The 21,816-nt window shown below is 41.9% G+C and overlaps 1 protein-coding gene across 2 annotated transcripts in view; it reads left to right on the top strand.

Annotated features, from left to right (window-relative positions):
* PRKCB (protein kinase C beta) overlaps positions 1-21,816 on the top strand; it is a 374,895-nt gene that overhangs the window by 240,754 nt on the left and 112,325 nt on the right. For both annotated transcript variants that reach the window (XM_086376807.1, XM_086376806.1), the window contains exons 6-7: positions 16,780-16,936; positions 18,370-18,504. In XM_086376807.1, the coding sequence (XP_086232933.1) occupies positions 16,780-16,936; positions 18,370-18,504 (292 nt within the window). The remainder of the gene's footprint in view (positions 1-16,779; positions 16,937-18,369; positions 18,505-21,816) is intronic.

Raw genomic sequence — 21,816 nt, 5'->3', positions numbered from 1 at the left:
TGATGTGGTTAATGTAGATAGGGCTCTTCTATCAAAGCAGGGAGCCCATTGAAGAAATGAGAAAATATGCATTGGTTCTCCAGAGAAGGGAGGTAAGCCCTCCTTCCTTGGGGCCAGGGGGCTTTTGTCCCGAGCCTCTGGAAATTAAACCCATCACTTAGAGAGCAGATTGTGGGGCTTCTGGCCACTGCTGCTTGGGCTGCGCAAAGCTGCCGACGGACAGTTTTGATTGAATGTCGAAATTAAGCTGCCAAGCCGCGACTCTGCAGCTCCAGGGACCCCATGTTAGTATTTATGTCACATCTTTAGAAATAATCACATTGTGAAGCAGTGCCCAAAGCCATGTCAGCAGCTACTGCAGCTCAGGGTTTGAACGTCACCCGCCTGGCGCTTCTGCTGCATCTTCTCGGCATGGGTTGGTGGAGGAGGGGTAGGCACACCGTCTAGGAACCCGATAGGGTTCCTGTCCTGAGGATGCAGGCAAAGAAGCCGTACGCCTCGTCTGTCCTTGTTTTCTCCCAACTGGAGGCCTGTCATGGTCTCCAAATGAGAAATAAAGCTAGCGTGTTGGGTGGCTTACTCACAAACCATCTGTCCTGGGCATAAGGGAAGACCCCCCCAAGGGCCGGCCCGAGGGGAACAGATGTTCACGGGGACAGGGTTTATTCTTGTTTTTCTAGAGCGTGGTCTGCAGAGCACCCCCTCTATCTGCACGAATCCCTGCATACTGTCCCTGCATCCCCAGAGGGACCCGGTGGCATTGCCCACACAATCGGGGCACGTCAGGCACTTGGAGACTGCACTTGTGAGACCCCAAGGGGTGACTAACCCACATCCTCTCCAGGGAGGGGAATGGTCTCTGGACCTCTAGGTCTTGAGGCTGTGCAGAGTCATAGCAGGTGCTGAGCAGCCTCGGTAACTGCAAGGCCCTGAGTGACTAGGGAAACCTCTGTAGAAAATGTGAGTGAAAGTGAAAGTTGCTCAGTTGTGTCCGACTGTTTGCGACTATATAGTCCATGGAATTCTCCAGGCCAGAATACTGGAGTGAGTAGCCTTTCCCTTCTTCAGGGGATCTTCCCAACCCAGGGATCGAATCCAGATCTCCTGCATTGTGGGCAGATTCTTTACTAACTGAGCTATCAGGGAAGCCCTCTGTAGAAAATAGATGACACTAAAGTGGGTTCAGTGGATTATAGAAGGTCGGCTTTTCAAGTTTCTGGTTTCAAGATGAAACCAGTTACAGAGCATGAAAGTTGCATGGTTTAGGCAGTGATGTACAGATTTGGGGGAATCAGTTGATTGGGTCTTGGGCCATCCACATTGTATCCAGTTCCAATTTGTTGAGAGTAATTGTGTACAAGACTGGCCTCCCATTAAGCCAAGAATTCTTTCTTCCAGATTTAAAATAGCTTGTTTTTTTAATTGGAGGATAATTGCTTTACAGTGTTGTGTTGGTTTCTGCCATACAATAGCGTGCATCAGCCATAAATATACATCTGTCCCCTCCCCCGTGAGCCTCCCTTCCACACACCACCACCACTGTCTCCCTCTTCTTGGTCATCACAGAGTAACTTTTTTTTTAAATTAAAAAAGTAATTCATGCTCAACAGAGACCATATATTTAACTTCTCCTTCTTCTGAATCCCCACTGAATGACTAGGAGATTAAAAATGGGAAAAATTTATCAGAACTGCCAACCAGAGAGTGTCGATCGCCTGCCAGAACCACTGAAGAATTTCTGTAAGGTACAGCTGAGACAATACAAGCTAATTTTGTCTCCCTTTTCCAACATCTAAGCCGCTTAATATTTTTCTTTTATGTAATTGTATTGGTTGGTGCTTCCAGAATGATGTTAAATTATAGCGGTGATGTGGGCATTTTTAATTTGATTGTGGCCTTAAGGGAACTAGAAATGCCTCCATAGAGTTTCACTAGTAAGACAATGAAAACCTTTGATACATTTATTATGCCAAGAAAAGCATGTATCTCTTCCTGTTTTTCTAAGGGTTAAAAAAAAAGAATGATTATTGAATTTTGTTGCTTGTCTTTTTGTCATTTTTTGAGATAATTACATGTTTTTCTCCTTTGACCTAGTTTTATAGTGGATAATATTAATAGATTTTCTAAAACTATGAAGGGTTTTGTTTAGAGAGTCTGTAATCAGACTTGAGTTTTTGAAAGCTCATTTTGATGTAGGGACATGGAGGAAGGGCAGAATGGAGCACGACTGTTGGCGAGAAACTAACTAGGAGAGAAAAAAGGAATGTTCACACAAGAACCATATGTGTGATAGGTTTACCAGTCGCTCATTACCTGCCAAGGACAATACCACTTTATAGGCTTCAAGGGTAACTCAGTAATCACATAACCCAATGATACAATGATTATTGTTAAGGTTAGATAACAGTGTGGATAGTAAGAAGGGCTCAGGGGCACTTGCCTGTTGATCTGGTGGTTAAGAATCTGCCTTCCATTGCAGGGAAAGGGGATTTGATCCTGGTTAGGAACTAAGATCCCACCTGCCGTGGGGCAGCTAAGCCTGTGTGCCGCGACTACTGAGCCTGTATGCTCTAGAGCCAGTGCTCTGCACCAAGAGAAGCCCACATGTGCTGCAACTGGAGAAATCCGGTGCACGGCAATGAAGAGCCTGTGCGCGGCAACAAAGACTCAGTGAAGTCAAAATCAAAAATAAAATTAAAAATAAGAAGGAAAAGGGCTCAGGTACATGAAATGATAAAGAGGTAGAAGGAATTGTATATAGTCATAGATTGTACCAAGGGAAGGCAACCAGGGCGATTTCCAGATTTCTTACTGCAATTGGGTGAATCGTTAAGCACTCATCAAGAATGGCATTGAGGAGAGGGAGCAGATATGTTCTGATCTGTAATGCTGGTGGGTGGGGTTCATGACAAGGAGTTGATGAGTATTCCTGGACATGATGTATCTGTGGGGCATCCAGTACCAGATATATGATAGACAGTTGCATATTCTGTTCTAAAGCTCAGTAAAGCACTTTTAGTAATAATAAAAATCATGGGAGTAGGGAAAATGTGGAAATTCAAAAGTAAACTTATGTTTAATCTATAGTTGAGAGAGAAAATCTTAAGGAACATTAGAAAATATTTTGAATCCATAAAATAAAATAAAAATGCAATGCACCAAAATTTGTGGAATCCAGATAAAGAAGTGCTTGAAATGAAATTTATATTGTGGAATTCAACCAAACATCAAAGGAAGAAATAACCCTGATTTTTCTAGAAAATGGAATAGGAGGGAGCACTTCCTAACTTATTTTATGAGGCTAGCATTGCTCTGATACCAAAGTCAGACAAAAACAGCACCAGGAAACTACACATGATTATCTCTTATGACCACAAATGCAAAAACCTTCAACAGAATCATGCAGGTCAAATACAGAAAGAAGTAAAAAGAATAATACAGCATGACCAAGTGAATGGGTTTCCCTGGAGGCTCAGATGGTAAAGAATCTGCCTGCAATGCAGGAGACCAAGGTTCAGTCCCTGGGTTGGGACTATCCCCTGGAGAAGGGAATGGTTACCTGCTCCAGTATTCTTGCCTGGAGAATTCCATGAACAGAGAAGCCTGGCAGGCTATAGTCTATGGCATCACAAAGAGTCAGACATGACTGAGCAACTAACACTTTCAAGTGAATTTCATCCTGGAAATGTAAGTCTGGTTCATTAATAATAATAATAATAATAATAATAAAATTAGTGTATTCCACTGTATTAATAATCTAAAGAAAGAAAAAGCATATGAATATGTTTGATGCAGAAAAGGCATTTGATAGATTTATTAATAATATTCATTTATGATAAAAGCTGTCATCATACTAGAAATAGAAAGGAACTTTCCTGAGGTGTTAAAGGACATCTAGAGAAAAATCTGCAATATACTTAGTAATGAAAAACAGCGTGCTTTCCCGATAAGCTATGAAACAAGACAAGGACATCCACCTTTACCCAGTCTATTCAGCATCATACTGGAAGATCTAGTCAGTGCAATAAGATGATAAAAAGAAACAAAAAATTGGAAAAACAGATTGAGAAATGCAAATTAGAAAGGAAAAAAAAAGTCTCTATACATGGAAAACATGATTGTCTATGTAGAAAATCCAAAAGAATCTGCCAAAAAACCTCCAAGAACTAGTAAAAGATATAAGGTCAACACACAAAAATCAATTGTATTTTCATATATCAACAGAAACTAAAGTTTTTAAAATACCGTTTGCAATAACTTCAAAACAAATGTAATATTTTGTTATAAATCTAATAAAATATGTCTAGAATCCGTATGCTGAAAGTTATAAAACACTGCAAGAAATCAAAGAATACTTAAATAAATGAAGAGACATGCCTTGTTTATGGATTGGAAGACCCAGGATATAGTAAAGTCTTCAGTTTTTCAGATTGATCTGTAGACTTAATAAATTTCCAATCAAAATCTCAGCAGGAGTTTTTTTATTGATATGGACAAAGGGATTCTAAAATTTAATGAAAAGGCCAAAGAACTAGAATGCCAACACAGTTTTTAAGATGAAGAATAAAGTTGGCAGAATCACAGTACTCAATTTTCAGACCTAAGACAAAGCTTCAGTTATCAGGCAGTGTAATTTTGGCAAAGGGATAAATACATAAATAACTGGATCAGAAGAGAGAGTCCAGATGTATACCCATACAAATACAGCCCATTGGTTGTTTTTTTTTTTTTAAAGATATAAAAACAAAGAAATGGAAAGACTACCCAGTCTTTCAACAAATGATGTTGGAATGACTGGCATTCATATGCAAACAAAATGAACCTCAACTTCTGTTCATAAACTTATTGAAGAACTAACACAAAATGGATTATAGATCTAAATGTTAAATTTAAAGGCATAGAAATGGAAAACATAGGAGAAAAAAATTTTATGACCTGGAGTTAAACAAAGAGTTCTCAAACATGACACTAAAAACATGACTCATGAAAGAAAAAATAATTAACTGGACCTCATTAAAATAAAAAAACACTTTTGCTTTGCAAAAGGCACTGTTACATAATGAAAAGACAAGCTACAAACTGGAAGAAAATATTTGCAAAGCACATATCTGAAAAAAGACCTGGATCCAGAGTAGAGAACTCTCAGAGTCGTAAGTGTGCAAGCAACTCCACGAAAAAGATGGGCCAAAACACCACCAAAGATGGTGTAAGGATGGCAGGTTCACTCACAAGAAGAGGCTCAGTGTCACTGGAAATCAGGGAAATGCAAATTAAAGCTACAGTGAGATACCACTATATACCTATTAGAATGGCTAAGATAATGACAGAGCTTCCCTGGTGGCTCAGTGGTAAAGAATCTGCCTGCCAGTGCAGGAGACACAGGTTTGATACCTGGTCCAGGAATATTCCACATGCCACAGAGAAATGAAACCTGTGTGCCACAGCTATTGAGCCTGTGTTCTAGAACCCAGCAGCTGCAATGACTGAGCCCACACGCCACAGCTGCTGAAGCCCGTGTGCCCTACAGCCCGTGCTCTGCAACAAGAGAAGCCACCACAGTGAACAGCCCATGCACCGCAATGATAGAGGAACTCCTGCTCGCCACAACAAGAGCAAGCCCAGGCAGCAACGAAGATCCAGCACAACCAAAAATAAATAAATAAAATTATTAAAAAAACAATAATAAATACTGTGAATACAGTGTGCTGGAAAGGATGCAAGGTGAGAGAAACTTTTATTTATTGCTAGCAGGAATGCAAAATGGTACAGTCTCTTTGGAAAACCTTTTGGTATATATTTATACATGTATATATATAACACCTATGTGTGTGTGTGTGTATATATATACACACACACGAATGTATGTATATACACACTTACCATATGCTTTAATGATCTAACCCCTAGGAATTTACCCTAGAGAAATGAAATTTCATGTTCACATTTGAATATTTGTAGCAGCTCTATTCATAATGACCAAAAACTAGAGACCACTCAGATGCCCTTGAACAGGTGAATGGATAAATGAACTGTGGTTCATCCATACAGTGGAATATTCCTCATCAATGGAAAGAAATTATTAAAAACTATTCATATGCACAACCTGGCTGCCTCTCAAAGGCACTTTGCTGAGTTAGAGAAGCCAATCTCAAAAGGTTTCATCCTGTCTGATGCTACATTTATATGGAAGATGCGTCATTCTTCAAAAGATAAAACTATAGTAAATGAGAAATGGAGCATCGATTGCTAGGGGCTGAGGGTAGCGGGTGGGTTGTAACTATGAAGCAGCAGCTCACAGGATTTTTCTGGAGTGATTGAACTGTCCTATGTCCTGGTAGGATGGTGGTTACATGATTCTATACATATGTTAAAATTCACGAAAGTATACACAAAAAGTCAGTATTACGTATGCTGATTAAATAATTAAATGCCATAGACAGAAAATAAACAGATAAAAAAGACAGGAAAAGGAGGGCTTCCCAAGTAGCTAAGTGGTGAAGAATCCACCTGCTAATGCGGGAGACACGGGTATCATCGCTGGTGTAGGAGGACCCCGCACGCTGCAGAGCAACTAAGCCCGTGCGCCATGACTTCCGAGTCTGCGCTCTAGAGCCCGCGTACCGCAGCTGCTGAAACGGGCAAGCTCTGGAGCCCGTGATCCCCAACAAGAGATGCCACTGCAATGAGAAGCCCATGCCCCACAACTGGAGCTCCTGCTCCCCACAACTTGAGAAAAGCCCACACGGCAACAAAGACCCAGCACAGGCAAAAATAAATAATTATTAAAAAAAAACACAAAACTTACACACACAAAAGACAAGGAGAGGAAAAGAGGGTCGGAGGGAGAGAGAAAGAGAGAGAGACTGAGAGTGGGGGAGGGCAGAAGGATAAGGCAGTAGGCATGAGATGAAAGAGGAACTAGCTAAGGGGAAGGCGTAAGCAAGAAGGATATCATATTGTGATAATAAAAAATAATTTAAAAAATAAATTAAAATGCATAGAAACAGTTAACAGAGGAGTGCTTACTGCAGAAAATATAATCAGTCATATGGAAATAGGCTTAAGGAATACTCCCAGGTGGCAGGGGAAAGGAACAAAAAGATGACTATAGTTATGGGGGAAAAAAAAGGTGTGGAGGATAAACAGCATGGATCCACAGGTAAATGGAATCAGGTGTTCCTGCAGAAACAACCAGGGCAAATGGAAAAGCACCTATTTTGAGAGCAGAGCTCAAGACAAGCAAGTAGTAAACAGTACAAAAAAGAATTTTTAAAAGAATGAAACATAAAATCCAAGATTAAAAAAATAGTCACGTGCCTCAGGTAACACAGGGTCAAATACATAAAAGCAAAAACTGCTAGAAATGAAATGAGGAATTTATAGAAATGCCATTGAGGGATGGTTTTAAAACATATTGTGTCCGTCTTTGACAGATAAAACAGGTAAGAAAATATGAGTATAGATTACTTAAATAATATTCTTAAAGCTCGTGCCAAATACTTCTCTCTTGAAGCCTGAACTCTTCCTTAAGAGACTCGCCTTTTCCCTAGTATGCACAAAATTGATGATATGTTAACTTGCAAAGCAGACCTCTTCACAAAATGCCCCAGAAATGGCTCAGCCTACATCTTCTGATGAAAACGTGATAGAACTAGAAATCCATGCCACAGACATAATACAGAAGATCATTGTGCGAACCAGATGGAACAGGAATCAGACAGGAGCCTTAAAATGATGAACTCCTGAGATTGTTTCTGTCGGGAAAGGGAAGGGTTGGCTAGGCATGCCCAGTAGGGTGACAGGTGGTGTGGAGGGCCAGGCGGTTGTTGGAGGTCACGGGTGTGTCATGCATCAAGCTCTCCATGTATTATTCTTTTCTCTGGTGCTCTCTCGAAGCCGTGTATCACTGACAGTCAGAGGTATGCAGACAGGATGTTGTTCAAAAGACACAATATTAAAGCCCATGGCCAGAAGTGCTTGGAGGAGCTTTCCATATTGGCAGGGTTAGGAAGAAAAGTAACATCACAGCAGCTCACTGATGGCCCAGAAGAAAGGAAAGAGTTCAGGGATCAAAGGGTTTGATATGTATTTTAAAAAAAAAAATGGTGTAAAGGGAGCAGAGGATTAAAAAGATAAAAGGTTATTGGGGAGTTCAGAGGAAGAACCATTCATTCCAGGTGAGACTCCAGGTGGCTGAACTGGAATGGAGAGGAAGCTATAATGTAAGAAGAAGGGAGGGCTTTATCACAGTTGGCATCAGAACATCATTCTTTGACTACCTCCTCCAGGTTCATTTATATGAAAACCACTTTGGAGAGATACTCTTTTAGCCTTGAAATTGATCTTAATAGTTATGTAATTTGATCTAAATTCTCTCAAAGGAGACAGGAAATCAACATTTGTTGAGACTCTGCCATGTGCTTTTCACTATACTTCAACACCATTATCCTCTGTAATTAGAGGAACCATGTAATTTATTGTCCGAACTAGACTCTCTTGAGAGTAAAAGAACAACAGATAGAGACTGAGGTTGTTCCTGGTAAACTGGCATGGATGGCAGTCCTATAATTATCAGACATCCTTTTGAGTTGTATGCGACTTTATCAGCATTTCAGAGACAGGGAAACTCAGCGAAGTCTTTTATTTATTTATTATTTTGGCTGCATTGGGTATTTGTTGCTGTGCACAGGCTTCTGACTGCAGTAGCCTCTTTTGTTTCAGAGCACCGGCTCTAAGGCAGGCTTCAGTAACTGCACGCAGGCTCAGTAGCTGCGGTACTTTGGCATGGTACATGTTGCTCCGTGGCATGTGAAATCTTCCCGGACCAGGGATTAAACCTGCGTCTCCTGCATTGGAAGATGGATTCTTAACCACTGGACCACCAGGGAAGTCCTCAGAGGAGTCTTCTGACTAAAGGCACCCCGTTAGTGAGAGTCAAAGGCAGAGGCAGAACTTAGACCCAGGTGTGTGTGACTCTGAAGTCTAACTGTTGCTAACTTAGTTCCCGGCTTACCTGCATTAGCTCCCCATCATCGTTTCACCTGCCTTGGCTTGACAGGCTCCCTTCCAGACAGATACTGTGATGGTCCCAGCTGGAAGTCTGTCTCAACACAGATGATTCGATGTGTGATGACTCTGCCGCTGCCAGCAGTGACAGGAAGCCAGCTGTTCTCAGAGCCTTTGGCCATGATGCACTTGAGATGTCTTAGCTCCTGCGTGTGGGCTACCCAGAGACCCTAGGCTTGCTTACTTTGTAATCAGAGTCCATCAGATGAGGCCAGGGATGGCCAGTTAAGATGATGGAAGGAGATGCTGATGGATCCAGGGCTCACAAAAACTATAGCATCAGAGAAGCTTGGGATTAGAAGAAGCAATGAGTGAATGCTGCAGCTGCTCGGTCGCTTCAGTCATGTCTGACTCTTTGCAACCCCATGACTAGCCCGCCAGCCTCCTCTGTCCACAGGAGTTTTCCCAGCAAGAATACTGGAGTGGACTGCCATGCCCTCCTCCAGGGGATCTTGTTGACCCAGTAATTGCACCCAAGTCTCCTGTGTAGCAGGCAGAATCTTTACCACTGAGCCACTCAGGAAGCCCATAATAAGTGGGCTTATTATCAACAAAATGCAGATCTAGGAGTAGACAGCTGAAGAAGTTTCGGCTTAAGGAAGTGTGACGGGGCAGTGGGGAGGAACTTGGGATTAACTGAAGGCCCAGTAAACTGTCATCCATCAGGTCACTGAAAGAGAAGGAGGTGGGTGCAGAGCAGGAGAGCCAAAATGGGTGGATGGCTCTGAAAGTTTTCACCTGATCAGTCTCTTTACTTCAGTCCTGCTTTGGTCCTGGCGTGTGTGCCACGGGTGTCCAGCTGGTCTCAGTAAGGCCATCCTGGGTCTGTTCACCTAGGGCCCAGCCATTCAGACCAGGATCTTTGCAGACTCGGTTGCTCTAAAAAGTCTTTGGGGAACAGAATGGGGGTCTTTGAAGGCCAAAACAATGAGTTCTTGGCGGCGGTAAATGGACCACAACTGAATTGATTTTTTAAATTAAGTTTTAATAACGCAGTTAATATAAGAATGCATTCTCTTTGTAATAATTTCAGAAAATGACAATTAAGGCTTAAGTTTCTTTTGCCCACGAACCAGGTGCCTTTACCTCTTCCACAGATGTAGCCCTTTCTTCAAGCCACTTTTGGATTTATCCTTCTAGACTTTTTTCTATATATTTGCATTCACATGTGACCTTATAGAAAATTTATTATACTTGTCTCAAAGATTTGGAGGGCCTTGTTTGTTTAAACACAGTCCCAAAATTATAGAAAAGTTAACAGTACGAGGATTTCTGTATTCTCTTTACCTGATTTACCATTTGTTCACGTTTTGTTTCATTTGTTCATCATTCTCTCTATTAAATATTTTAATATGCGTGTATATGTTTTTGTGAGCCATCTGAGAATGAGTTGGAATCGTGGTCCCCATTTTTTCCTAGATAATTTAGTATATATTTTCTAAGGACACGGACATTCTCGTGCATATGTACAGTTATTCAACTCTGGAAACCTAATATTGGCCCAGTGCTATCATTTAATTCATAGTCTCAATCCAGATTTCATCAGCTGAACCACTGATGTCGATCTTCAGTTGAAACCACTGACTTTTTTTTTAAACAAAGAAGTATTACATTGTAATAGCCAATCTTCATTTTGCTGGTTTAACATGTTAGCACATGTAGATAGCCCAGTGTTATAGAGCCATACATAATATTTCACTGTGTGAACATGCTCTGGATTATTTACCCCTTCCCCTGTTGATGAGCATTCACGTTATTTCCTATTTTTTTAAATTGAAATATAGTTGCTTTACCATGTTGTGTTAGTTTCTGCTGTACAGCGAAGTGAACCAAATATCCATGTACATATATATCCCCTCTTTTTGGATTTCCTTCCCATTTAGGTCACCACAGAGCATTAAGTAGAGTTCCCTGTGCTCTACAGTAGGTTCTCATTAGTTATCTACTTTGTACGTAATAGTGTATATATGTCAATCCCAGTCTCGCAATTCATCCCACCCTGCCTTTCCCCCTTTCGTGTCCATACATTTGTTCTCTCTGTCTGTGTCTCTATTTCTGCCTTGAAAACAGGTTCATCTGTACCATTTTCTTAGATTCCACGTAGATAAAATGCGTTAATATACAACATTGATTTTTCTCTTTCTGACTTGCTTCACTCTGTGTAACAATCTGTAGGTATATCCACATCTCTACAAATGATCCAAGTTTGTTCTTTTTTATGACTGATTAAATTTTGCTGTATATATGTACCGCATCTTCTTTATCCATTCATTGGTTGATAGACATTTAGGTTTCTTCCATGACCTGGCTATTTTAAATAGTGCTGCAGTGAACACTGGGGTGCATGTGTTTTTTTTTTTTTAATTTTGTTTTTTTTTTCAGGGTAAATGCCCAGTAGTGGGATTTCTGGGTCATATGATAATTCTATTTTTAATTTTTTAAGGAACCTTCAAACTGTTCTCCGTAGTGGCTGTATCAATTTGCATTTCCTGCTTTTTATCTCTGCAGACATCCTCAAACATAACTGAATGCTAGTGGGGATTGCTTTGGATGACTGTTCTAAGGACATTTATAGTGAGGACAAATAAGGACTCATGATGTTGAAGAAAGTACCTTCAAAAGGAGAAGTTCTTAATACAGAGAAGCTTCTGGTTCACATAGTATATTATGATGACTTTAAAGCAACACAGTTATTCAGACTTTCCAATACTTATTAAAAAAAATAAGAAAGTTCTTATTGAAGAGCAATCCTTAGGAAGATAGTTAACAGTAGGGCTATCTTTTATGGATTCAGCACTGTATTAGGTAATCACACCAGAATGCAGAGGCCTTGTTTGCTCTGAAGGCCTTTGATGGAAACAGCCAGATCTTACCCCCCAACCAGCTTCACTCCCAAGGCAAGCAATGTTCTCTTGACTGGGACACTTTTCTGTGCACTTAGCAAGCTTCCACCAGGGGGGACAGTTGCTATTTCTGCTTTGTGTGAAGCATTTTGTACCATCTGGGCTGGCTGAATTTCAACAGAGATAGTAAAGAAACATTTATCAAGAAAAATCAAAGTCAGTCTCGCCAAGTGTGGTCTAGAGAGATTTGCTTTCTCAATACATATACAGCTCTCTTGCTGCTGGGAAACATGACTCTACTTTGAAAAGCTTCAGGAGGGACAGGCCTTTGGATCTTAGCCTGAAGCTACTTTCAGCTGGTCACGATACAGTGACTTTAGTAGCCAGAGCACTTGGAGATGTGAATACCAACAGTCCCAGAATCAATTCCACTTTGTTCCTTTTCACAGAAATTTTTGGCCCCTTTGGGAGAGGATAGACCCAAAAGGAACAGAAGTAGAAGAAAGGGTCTATCTATAAGAGTTGGGGGAAAGATGGAGTCATGCCTCAGTTAGGCTTGGAAAGTTAGGGGAAGTAGACGGCCAGTGAGAGGTCATTCTTAAACCATTAGTTATGAGATTGGCTCAAGAATACTTGTCCTACAAAGAGTACTCTGAAGGAGCTGTGAGGTGCATACTTACAATAGAAGAATGTTCTGGTGGTTGTCCTGTGCTGTCAGTTTATAAGACAGGGGAGGGCGTGTGGTCTTTGAAGAAAGACAAGCTGTTTTCACTTGCATATGTGTTGCCAATCAACCAGACAGACAAGTTTCTGGCACTTCAGAGCCTCTCAAATCATGTTTTTATGCAGCTCACTAGGGTGATGGATGTGTCATTCCAAGATCCAAGCCTGGAAACTTGCACATGCTGTTTTCCTTGGAAGGCTCAGTGAATGAGAGAAAGGAACAGTTGGAGATTGTATGTAGTCCATGGGGAAAGTGTACGGGCATATTAAGAAATTATATCATCTAGGAAAGTTTTACCTAATGTGTGCTGTATGGACCAGCAGTATCAGCATCACTTGGGAACTTAGAGAAACAGATGAGCAGGTGTCACTCCAGACTTAATGAATCAGAATCTTATCTGTGGGAGTGGGTCATAGGAATATGCATCTCACTGGTCATCTGGGTGACCCTTGTCCACACTAAGGGCTGAGAAGCATTCCTTTGGAAGGGTTCAAATGGAAAAGTCAGATGCTTTATTCTCAAGAAAAAATTTGGAAATGATTAAGTCTTCATAATAAAAACAAACCAATGTAGTAAAAAGAGGGCACTGAATATTAATTGTAATAACAATGAAATAGCAATAACATGAAAGTGAAAGCAATAATATAGCTAGCATTTATTGACTATTTCTCTAGGTGTTAACAATGTATATTCTTTATCTGATTTCACCCTTTTAACAGCCCAGTGAGGTATGTTCTTTCCATTTTACTGATCAAGAATTTGAGATTCAAAAATGTGAAATAACTGCTAGGCAAAATGTAGACCCTGGATTCTCATAGCCCTGTATCCACTATACTATAGGACCTGACTACTGTCTCCTTAGAAATCAACTCTACTTTGAATCTGTTGTTGTTGCTGAGTCGCCAAGTCATGTTCGACTATTCGTGATCCCAAAATTGCTTTGAATAACTTGGTTTTATTCTGCTAGGCACTGGGAATAGGGGGTCAACATAAGATATTGAAGACAAGATCAACATTATGTTGGCACCCCCGTCCATAGTACTTAGCAGAATGCTGAACACATTAGGGACCTGCTTATTGAACTTAACCAAATCAAAGAGGTAAAATTCTTACTTTTGGTACAAAAATGAGATACAACTTGCAAGATGACATGGAATAGGAATTCAGCCTGTGGATAAGTGGAAGAAGGGGCCATGTGCTAGAGTAGAGAATGGTGTCAGTGCAGAATAAGCTACAGCATGCCTCCTGGGGTCCCTTGTCACTCCTCTGACAGTCCACTCAGCCCTTTCTTCATTCCCTTTATTCAGTCTCAGCCCTTTACTAGCTATATGGTCTTAGGCAAGTCAGCCCCCCACCACTCCATCCCAAGCAGTGGTTAGTTGTCAGATAAAATGAAAGGAAAGAGGAGCAAGGGAGTTGAGAGTAATTTTCGAGAGTGAATATAATGCCTCCAAAACTTTAAGCTGGGGGTGAACGGAGTAAAGACGAGAGGGAATGAGGAGAAAGAGAAAATTTTATATTGGGCTCAATAGGTTGATTGGTGATGAAAGATTTGTAGCAGTGGGGTACTAGAGTTAATGAACAGGAAAATGGGAAGTAGCATAGCTTGTGGGATACATGAAGCTGAGTTAAAAAAGTAGTGTAACTTCTGGATGATAAACACCAGGAAGGAGGTGACTGTGATGAGGTGGAAGCAGAGGTTGCAGGGAGTGATGGGGATGCTTTATTCTTTACTTTTCTGATAACTTGTTGCACTTATGAAGCACTTAGAACAAATACTGAATGATGGTGGTGGTAAGGGGTATCTTTGTCATATTCTTGACTTTAATGAGATTGCATTTACCATTAACTTTGGTGCTATTATTTCAGATGTCCTTTGTCCTGTGGAGATTTCCTGTTATTTCTAGCTAATTGAAATGATCCTATAGTTTTCTCCTTTGACCTATAATTATGATGAATATTTTAATAATAGATTTCTGAGGTTGAGCCATCTTTGCATTCTGGTAAGAGTCACTGTTTGTTAGCCTTTTAGCAGATAGTTTGATTCAGTCTGCTAATATCAATATATTACTTTGGGTTTTCCTATCATAAATGAGGTGGTTGGCACTGTATCCTCAAGATCTAGACAGTTTTCATTTTCTTATCGCCTTCCCTTGGCCATCTATGTTACTGGTTTTTGAACTGACTCCTAATTAACTTCTTCCCGTTTCTCCAGACTGATGTCTTATGCTGCCTCATCCTTCTTATACTCAGTTGCATCCCAGACTGTTGACCTTCTTCTTCCTTTCCCTGCTAAACCTCCTTTACCCAGGGTGTTCTTGGGCACAGGTGGAGCCTAGCTGTAATGCTGCTGTTTTTCCAGCCCTCTCACCCTGGGCTGTCTAGGCACTGGTTAATGGGTGCTGCCTGGATAAATAGGTCATTTTGGTTTAGAGGGCAATTCTTTCTCTTTTATTAATAGCTTTTACTTTTTTATTAATTACCTTTTATTGGAGTGTAGTTGCTTTATGATATTGTGTTAGCTTCTACTGCATAGCAAAATGAATCAGCTATACATATACACATACCCCTCCCTCTTGGATTCCCCTCTTATTTAGGTCACCATGGTGCATTAAGTAGAGTTCCCTGTGCTGTACTGCATGTTCATATCAGTTGCCTGGTTTTCTTTTTGAATTCAGATAAAATGCACCATTAACCATTTTTAAGTGTATAGCTTAGTGGCATTTACTGAATTAACAGTTTTGGGCAACCATCGCTTCTATCTAGTTCCAAGGAATTTTTGTCACCCTTAAAGGAAACCCCATAACCATTAGGTAGTAACTCCCATTCCACCTACCACCAACTCCTGGCAGCTGCTAGTCTGCTGTCTCTTTGGATTTACCTGTTCTGGATGTTTCATGTAAATGGAATCATAGAATATGTAAATTTTTATGTCAGAGTATACACATGTTCATAGCAGCACCTTTTACAATAGTCAAAAGTTGATCAGCTGATGAATGGATAAACAAAATTTGATATCTTCATGCAAGCAGATATTCAGTTCAGTTCAGTTGTTCAGTTGTGTCCAACTCTCTGCGACCCCATGAACCGCAGCACGCCAGGTCTCCCTGTCCATCACCAACTCCCGGAGTTCACTCAAACTCATGTCCATTGTGTCAGTGATGCCATCCAACCATCTTATCCTCTGCCGTCCCCTTCTCCTCCTGCCCTCAATCTTTCTCAGCATCAGGATCTTTTCAAACGAGTCAGCTCTTCGCATTAGGTGGCCAAAATACTGGAGTTTCAGCTTCAACATCAGTCCTTCCAATGACCACCCAGGACTGATTTCCTTTAGGATGGATTGGTTGGATCTTCTCGCAGTCCAAGGGACTCTCAAGAGTCTTCTATTCAACCATAAATGAAGTACAATATGTAGGATCCTAGAAAGGATTAAGCTAATTGGAAGAAACTAATTTTTCTTGGAGGCCTTTTGGAAAATAAACTAAAAAAATTTATGGTTAATCTAGGGGAAGGGCAGTTTGAAAGTCAGAAATCAATTTTAAACCAACATAGAGTCTACATCTTTTCAGTTTATCTCACTTCGTATGCCTCTTAGCTGTTGGTGTTAATAAATGAAGATTCCCATTAAATAAATGTGATGCCAGGAAACCTTTTCACAGGTTCTACAACCATCACTGGTTGGCACTTTAACTTTTGGGGGTTCAGTTCAGTTCAGTTGCTCAGTTGTGTCCGACTCTGCAACCCCATGAACCACAGCACGCCAGGCTTCCCTGTCCATCACCAACTGCTGGAGTCTATCCAAACCCATGTCCATTGAGTCAGTGATGCCATCCAACCATCTCATCCTCTGTCATCCCCTTCTCCTCCTGCCCTCAATCTTTCCCAGCATCAGGGTCTTTTCAAATGAGTCAGCTCTTCACATCAAGTGGCCAAAGTATTGGAGTTTCAGCTTCAACATCAGTCCTTCTAATGAACACCTACGACTGATCTCCTTTAGGATGGACTGGTTGGATCTCCTTGCAGTCCAAGGGACTCTCAAGAGTCTTCTCCAACACCACAGTTCAAAAGCATCAATTCTTTGGCACTCAGCTTTCTTTATAGATATTAATGTTAAAACTGGTTTGTTTATTTTCTTTCTGTTTTTAGTAAGAGATGCTAAAAACCTTGTACCTATGGATCCTAATGGCTTGTCAGATCCTTACGTGAAACTGAAACTGATTCCTGATCCCAAGAGTGAGAGCAAGCAGAAGACCAAGACCATCAAGTGCTCCCTCAACCCCGAGTGGAACGAAACATTTAGATTGTAAGTTAAAATTACTGCATCCCAGTCTGGGTGGCAAGGTTGGGTTGTGGACCACCTGAGATTGGGAAGGTCCTTTACCAGCCTGTCTTTCCTTCCCTCTGTCCCTGACTCCTTCTCTCCCTCCCTTTCTCCCTTCCTCTCTTCCTTTCTTCCTTCTTTCCTTCCTCTCCACCTGCAGTTTTGCATTGCAAGCCAAGTAAAAATTGGAGCTTTTTTCATATACAGTATTGAGAATGTCTCTGATGTGGGGGAGTGGAAAATACTGTGATGTGTTGCTAGGTGAAGCCAAATTGTGGGAGTTGCTCTGGGTCTCAGCAAACATAGAATGCAACCCATAGGGTGTGGGGATGACCTGCTTAGGGCTGTGTGTGTGGCTGATGCTGGGCCAGCCGCCAGCCACCTGCTGGGAGCTCTTTGCTAGCTGCCATGCAGGGTCTTCCCTGGCTAGTGCTCCAAGAACATGGCATCACTTTTTGATGCATCTGAGCTAACAATTATGAGATACATCAGCCGACAGTTACTGAGCATGTGCTGTTTATAACAAGCACTGTATTAAGGGATCTGGCTACACTAGTCATTTCATCCCCATTTTACCAACGGGGCTTTAAGAGGTTAAAGAACAGGCCAGTATCCCACAACAAGAACAGGGAAGGATGGGATTCAGTGACAGTCCAACTCCAGGGAAAAGTGAATGTGTTAATTGCTCAGTTGTATCCAACTCTTTGTGACCCCATGGATTGTATCCTGCCAGGTTCCTCTGTCCATGGAACTTCCTAGGTAAGAATATTGGAGTGGGTAGCCATTCCCTTCTCCAGAGGATCTTCCTGACCCAGGGATAGAACCCTAGTCTCCTGCACTGCAGGTAGATTCTTTACTGTCTGAGCCACCAAGGAAGCCCTCCAACTTCAGGGATCATGGGCCAAAAGCATGACTTCTTGTGGTGCCCCGTTTCCTCCTTCCCCTCTCAGAGCAAAACTGGGGGCTCATCTCAGCCTCCATCAAGGACATGCCCTAGAACAATTTTCCCCAGACTGGCCCCAGCAAGACTCTTTCCTTCATACATTTCCTCAACCTCATTATCAACCTGCATGTGTGCAAACACTCACATAATTACAGGACTGGCATTCATAGTTCTTAGAGTGACTGTGTCAGTAGGATTTCCTGAACATCGTGGATCCAGGACATACGGCAGCGCAAGTGGTTAGAACTGCCTGGTCAGAGCTCGCCTGGGTCCTCTTCCTGTTTAACCACAGGCTGTAAAACAGAAAAGCTCTGCCTCCCTAGGGAGCTTGCCCGGGATGAAAACTGAATTTGTTTCTTGCAACAGCTTGTAATCTTTAAACGTTGCTACCTTCAGGCTTTGCCTCTTGTACATTTCATATGCTTGAGAAATCACGGTAACCTCACTGACTTTTTTTTTTCCCTCCTTGCAGCCAGCTGAAAGAATCGGACAAAGACAGGAGACTGTCTGTAGAGATTTGGGATTGGGATCTGACCAGCAGAAATGACTTCATGGGATCTTTGTCGTTTGGGATTTCTGAACTGCAGAAAGCTGGTGTTGATGGCTGGTAAGGAAGCTTTCACTTTGAGAGCAACAGTACAGCTTGATCCATCGAAACCTGAGATCAAGAATGGTTCCCTTTTTCTCCGAAAGACTGAAGCAGAATCACAAGTGAAAGCTGGTAGATTGGCTCTGCCACATCAGTTCAGTTCAGTCACTCAGTTGTGTCCGACTCTTTGCGACCCCATGAGTCCCAGCACGCTAGGCCTCCCTGTCCATCACCAACTCCCAACTCCCGCAGTTCACTCAAACTCGTGTCCATCGAGTCGGTGATGCCATCCAGCCATCTCATCCTCTGTCGTCCCCTTCTCCTCCTGCCCCCAATCCCTCCCAGCATCAGGGTCTTTTCCAGTGAGTCAACTCTTCGCATGAGGTGGCCAAAGTTTTGGAGTTTCAGCTTTAGCATCAATCCTTCCAATGAACACCCAGGACTGATCTCCTTTAGAATGGACTGGTTGGATCTCCTTGCAGTCCAAGGGACTCTCAAGAGTCTTCTCCAACACCACAGTTCAAAAGCATCAATTCTGCGGCACTCAGCTTTCTTCACAGTCCAACTCTCACATCGATATATGACCACTGGAAAAACCATAGCCTTGACTAGACGGACCTTTGTTGGCAAAGTAATGTCTCTGCTTTTGAATATGCTATCTAGGTTGGTCATAACTTTCCTTCCAAGGAGTAAGCGTCTTTTAATTTCATGGCTGCAATCACCATGTGCAGTGATTTTGGAGCCCCCCAAAATAAAGTCTGACACTGTTTCCACTGTTTCCCCATCTATTTCCCATGAAGTGATAGGACCAGATGCCATGATCTTAGTTTTCTGAATGTTGAGCTTTAAGCCAACTTTTTCACTCTCCTCTTTCACTTTCATCAAGAGGCTTTTTAGTTCCTCTTCACTTTCTGCCATAAGGGTGGTGTCACCTGCATATCTGAGGTTATTGATATTTCTCCTGGCAATGTTGATTCCAGCTTGTGCTTCTTCCAGTCCAGCGTTTCTCATGATGTACCCTGCATATAAGTTAAATAAACAATATACAGCCTTGACGAACTCCTTTTCCTATTTGGAACCAGTCTGTTGTTCCATGTCCAGTTCTAACTGTTGCTTCCTGATCTGCATATAGGTTTCTCAAGAGGCAGGTCAGGTGGTCTGGTATTCCCATCTCTTTCAGAATTTTCCACCATTTATTGTGATACACAGTCAAAGGCTTTGGCATAGTCAATAAAGCAGAAATAGATGTTTTTCTGGAACTCTCTTGCTTTTTCCATGATCCAGTGGATATTGGCAATTTGATCTCTGGTTCCTCTGCCTTTTCTAAAACCAGCTTGAACATCTGGAAGTTCACAGTTCACGTATTGCTGAAGCCTGGCTTGGTAAATTTTGAGCATTACTTTACTAGCATGTGAAATGAGTGCAATTGTGCAGTAGTTTGAGCATTCTTTGGCATTGCCTTTCTTTGGGATTGCCGTATAGATAACATTTTACTTAGTCCTCATGCAAAAATTCCATGGACAGAGGAGCCTGGTAGGCTACAGTCCATGGAGTCACAAAGAGTCGGACACGACTGAGCAACTTCACTTTCCTAGACTTTTCCGTGCAAAAAAAAAAAAGAAAGAATTAGTTGTCAGTATTTTCAAACTCAGGAAATTTTCAATAAAAGTTTGGGCCTACAGGGTAACAAGTGAGAACAGCTGAGTAGTTAATACTGACTTTTGACAGGATGTGGTGGTGGTGGTGGTCTAGTCGGCTAAGTTGTATCTAACTCTTATCACTCCATGGACTGTAGCCCACCAGGCTCCTCTGTCTATGAAATGTTTCAGGCAGGAACACTGGAGTGGGTTGCTGTTTTCCTATTCCATAGGATCTTCTTGGCCCAGGGATTGAACCCAGGTCTCCTACATTGCAGGCAGATTCTTTAGTGATGGAGCAACCAGGGAATCCCATTTGCTGCAGTCCTCATTAGTCCCTATGGTTTTACATCTGTCCCACTTTACACAACAGTATGACTTAAGAGGCCCCATGAGCACTAAAATGGCTCTCACACTGTATTTAAAATGTATGTTTAATTCACTGTTAGATTTTGACTCCTTAAGAAGATGCCTCTTCACTGGGACTGCTTACCAAGCCTGGCCACCACAGTACTGGGGGGTTACTGTCACTCACGCTAAATTGCTTCAGTTCTTTCTGACTCTTTGTGATCTTGTGGACCCGCCAGGCTCCTCTGTCCATGGCGATTCTCCAGGCAAGAATACTGGAGTGGGTTGCCATGTCCTCCTCCGGGGGATCTTCCTGACCCAGGGATGGAACCCTCATCTGTTATATCTGCTGCATTGTCAGGTGGGTTCTTTACCACTAGCGCCACCTGGGAAGTCCTGGTTACTTTCAGTCAGCTGCAGTATCTCCCTTGTTCTGGCATGTTTGCTTCTAACAACAACAACATCTTTGCCCAATATTCCCGGCGAAGAGGCTGGGTAGGTCCTCTTTGGTGACTGTTTCTTTCCCAGTTATCTGAGCAGAGGAGTCAGAAGAGATGGTCCACCTTGACACTAGAACTATGGGAGAAGTAGTAATTTGGCAGGGGTCCTGTCTCTTTAAGAGAAATTGTGTCATTTCTGAATGGTCCTTGCTCTGGACTTTTTCAGTTATAAGTGAAAGACAATCAGAACCAAACTGGTTTAGCAAGAAAGAGAATGGATCATCGGAAGCTCACAAGGGACCTCACGTCCTTTCCATTGTCCGCCTTACAACTTCCTTGTCTCTCCTCCACATTTATCATAGGCATTTATTCACTTTATTTATTTGTGCTCACTCCATCCTAGTCATTAGAAATATATCAAGTATAAGACAGACATGCCCTTGTGAAACTTAGCTTCTAGAAAAGAATGCGAAACCTTGAAGAAGAAATCATACAAATAACTAATCAGTGACTACATGGTGAGAGACGTGAAAGGATGCAGAAGCTGAGACCATAAAAAAAGTGTGCTGATAAGTTCACTTGTACCCTTTTGGGGGAACTTATCTACAAACAAACAGAGTTACAGAAGCAGAAGACAAACTTATGGTTACTGGGGGTGGAGGGGAGGATAGGAGGGATAAATTAGGAGATTGGGATTGATATAGACACATTACTATACATAAAATGGGGCTTCCCAGGTAACTCTGGTATGCCTGCCAATGCAGGAGACATGGATTCGATATCTGGGTCAGGAAGATACCCTGGAGAAGAAAATGGCAACCCACTCCAGTATTCTTGTATGGAAAATCCAGTATTCTTGTCTGGAAAATCCCATGGACAGAGGAGCCTGGTTGGCTACAGTCCAT

The sequence above is a fragment of the Bos grunniens genome, chromosome 25 (assembly GCF_055505025.1).
Source record: "Bos grunniens cultivar Pamir isolate PY7600 chromosome 25, Bosgru_T2T1.0, whole genome shotgun sequence".
Classification (NCBI taxonomy): Eukaryota; Metazoa; Chordata; class Mammalia; order Artiodactyla; family Bovidae; genus Bos; species Bos grunniens.
This window is presented reverse-complemented; position numbering and strand designations above follow the sequence as displayed.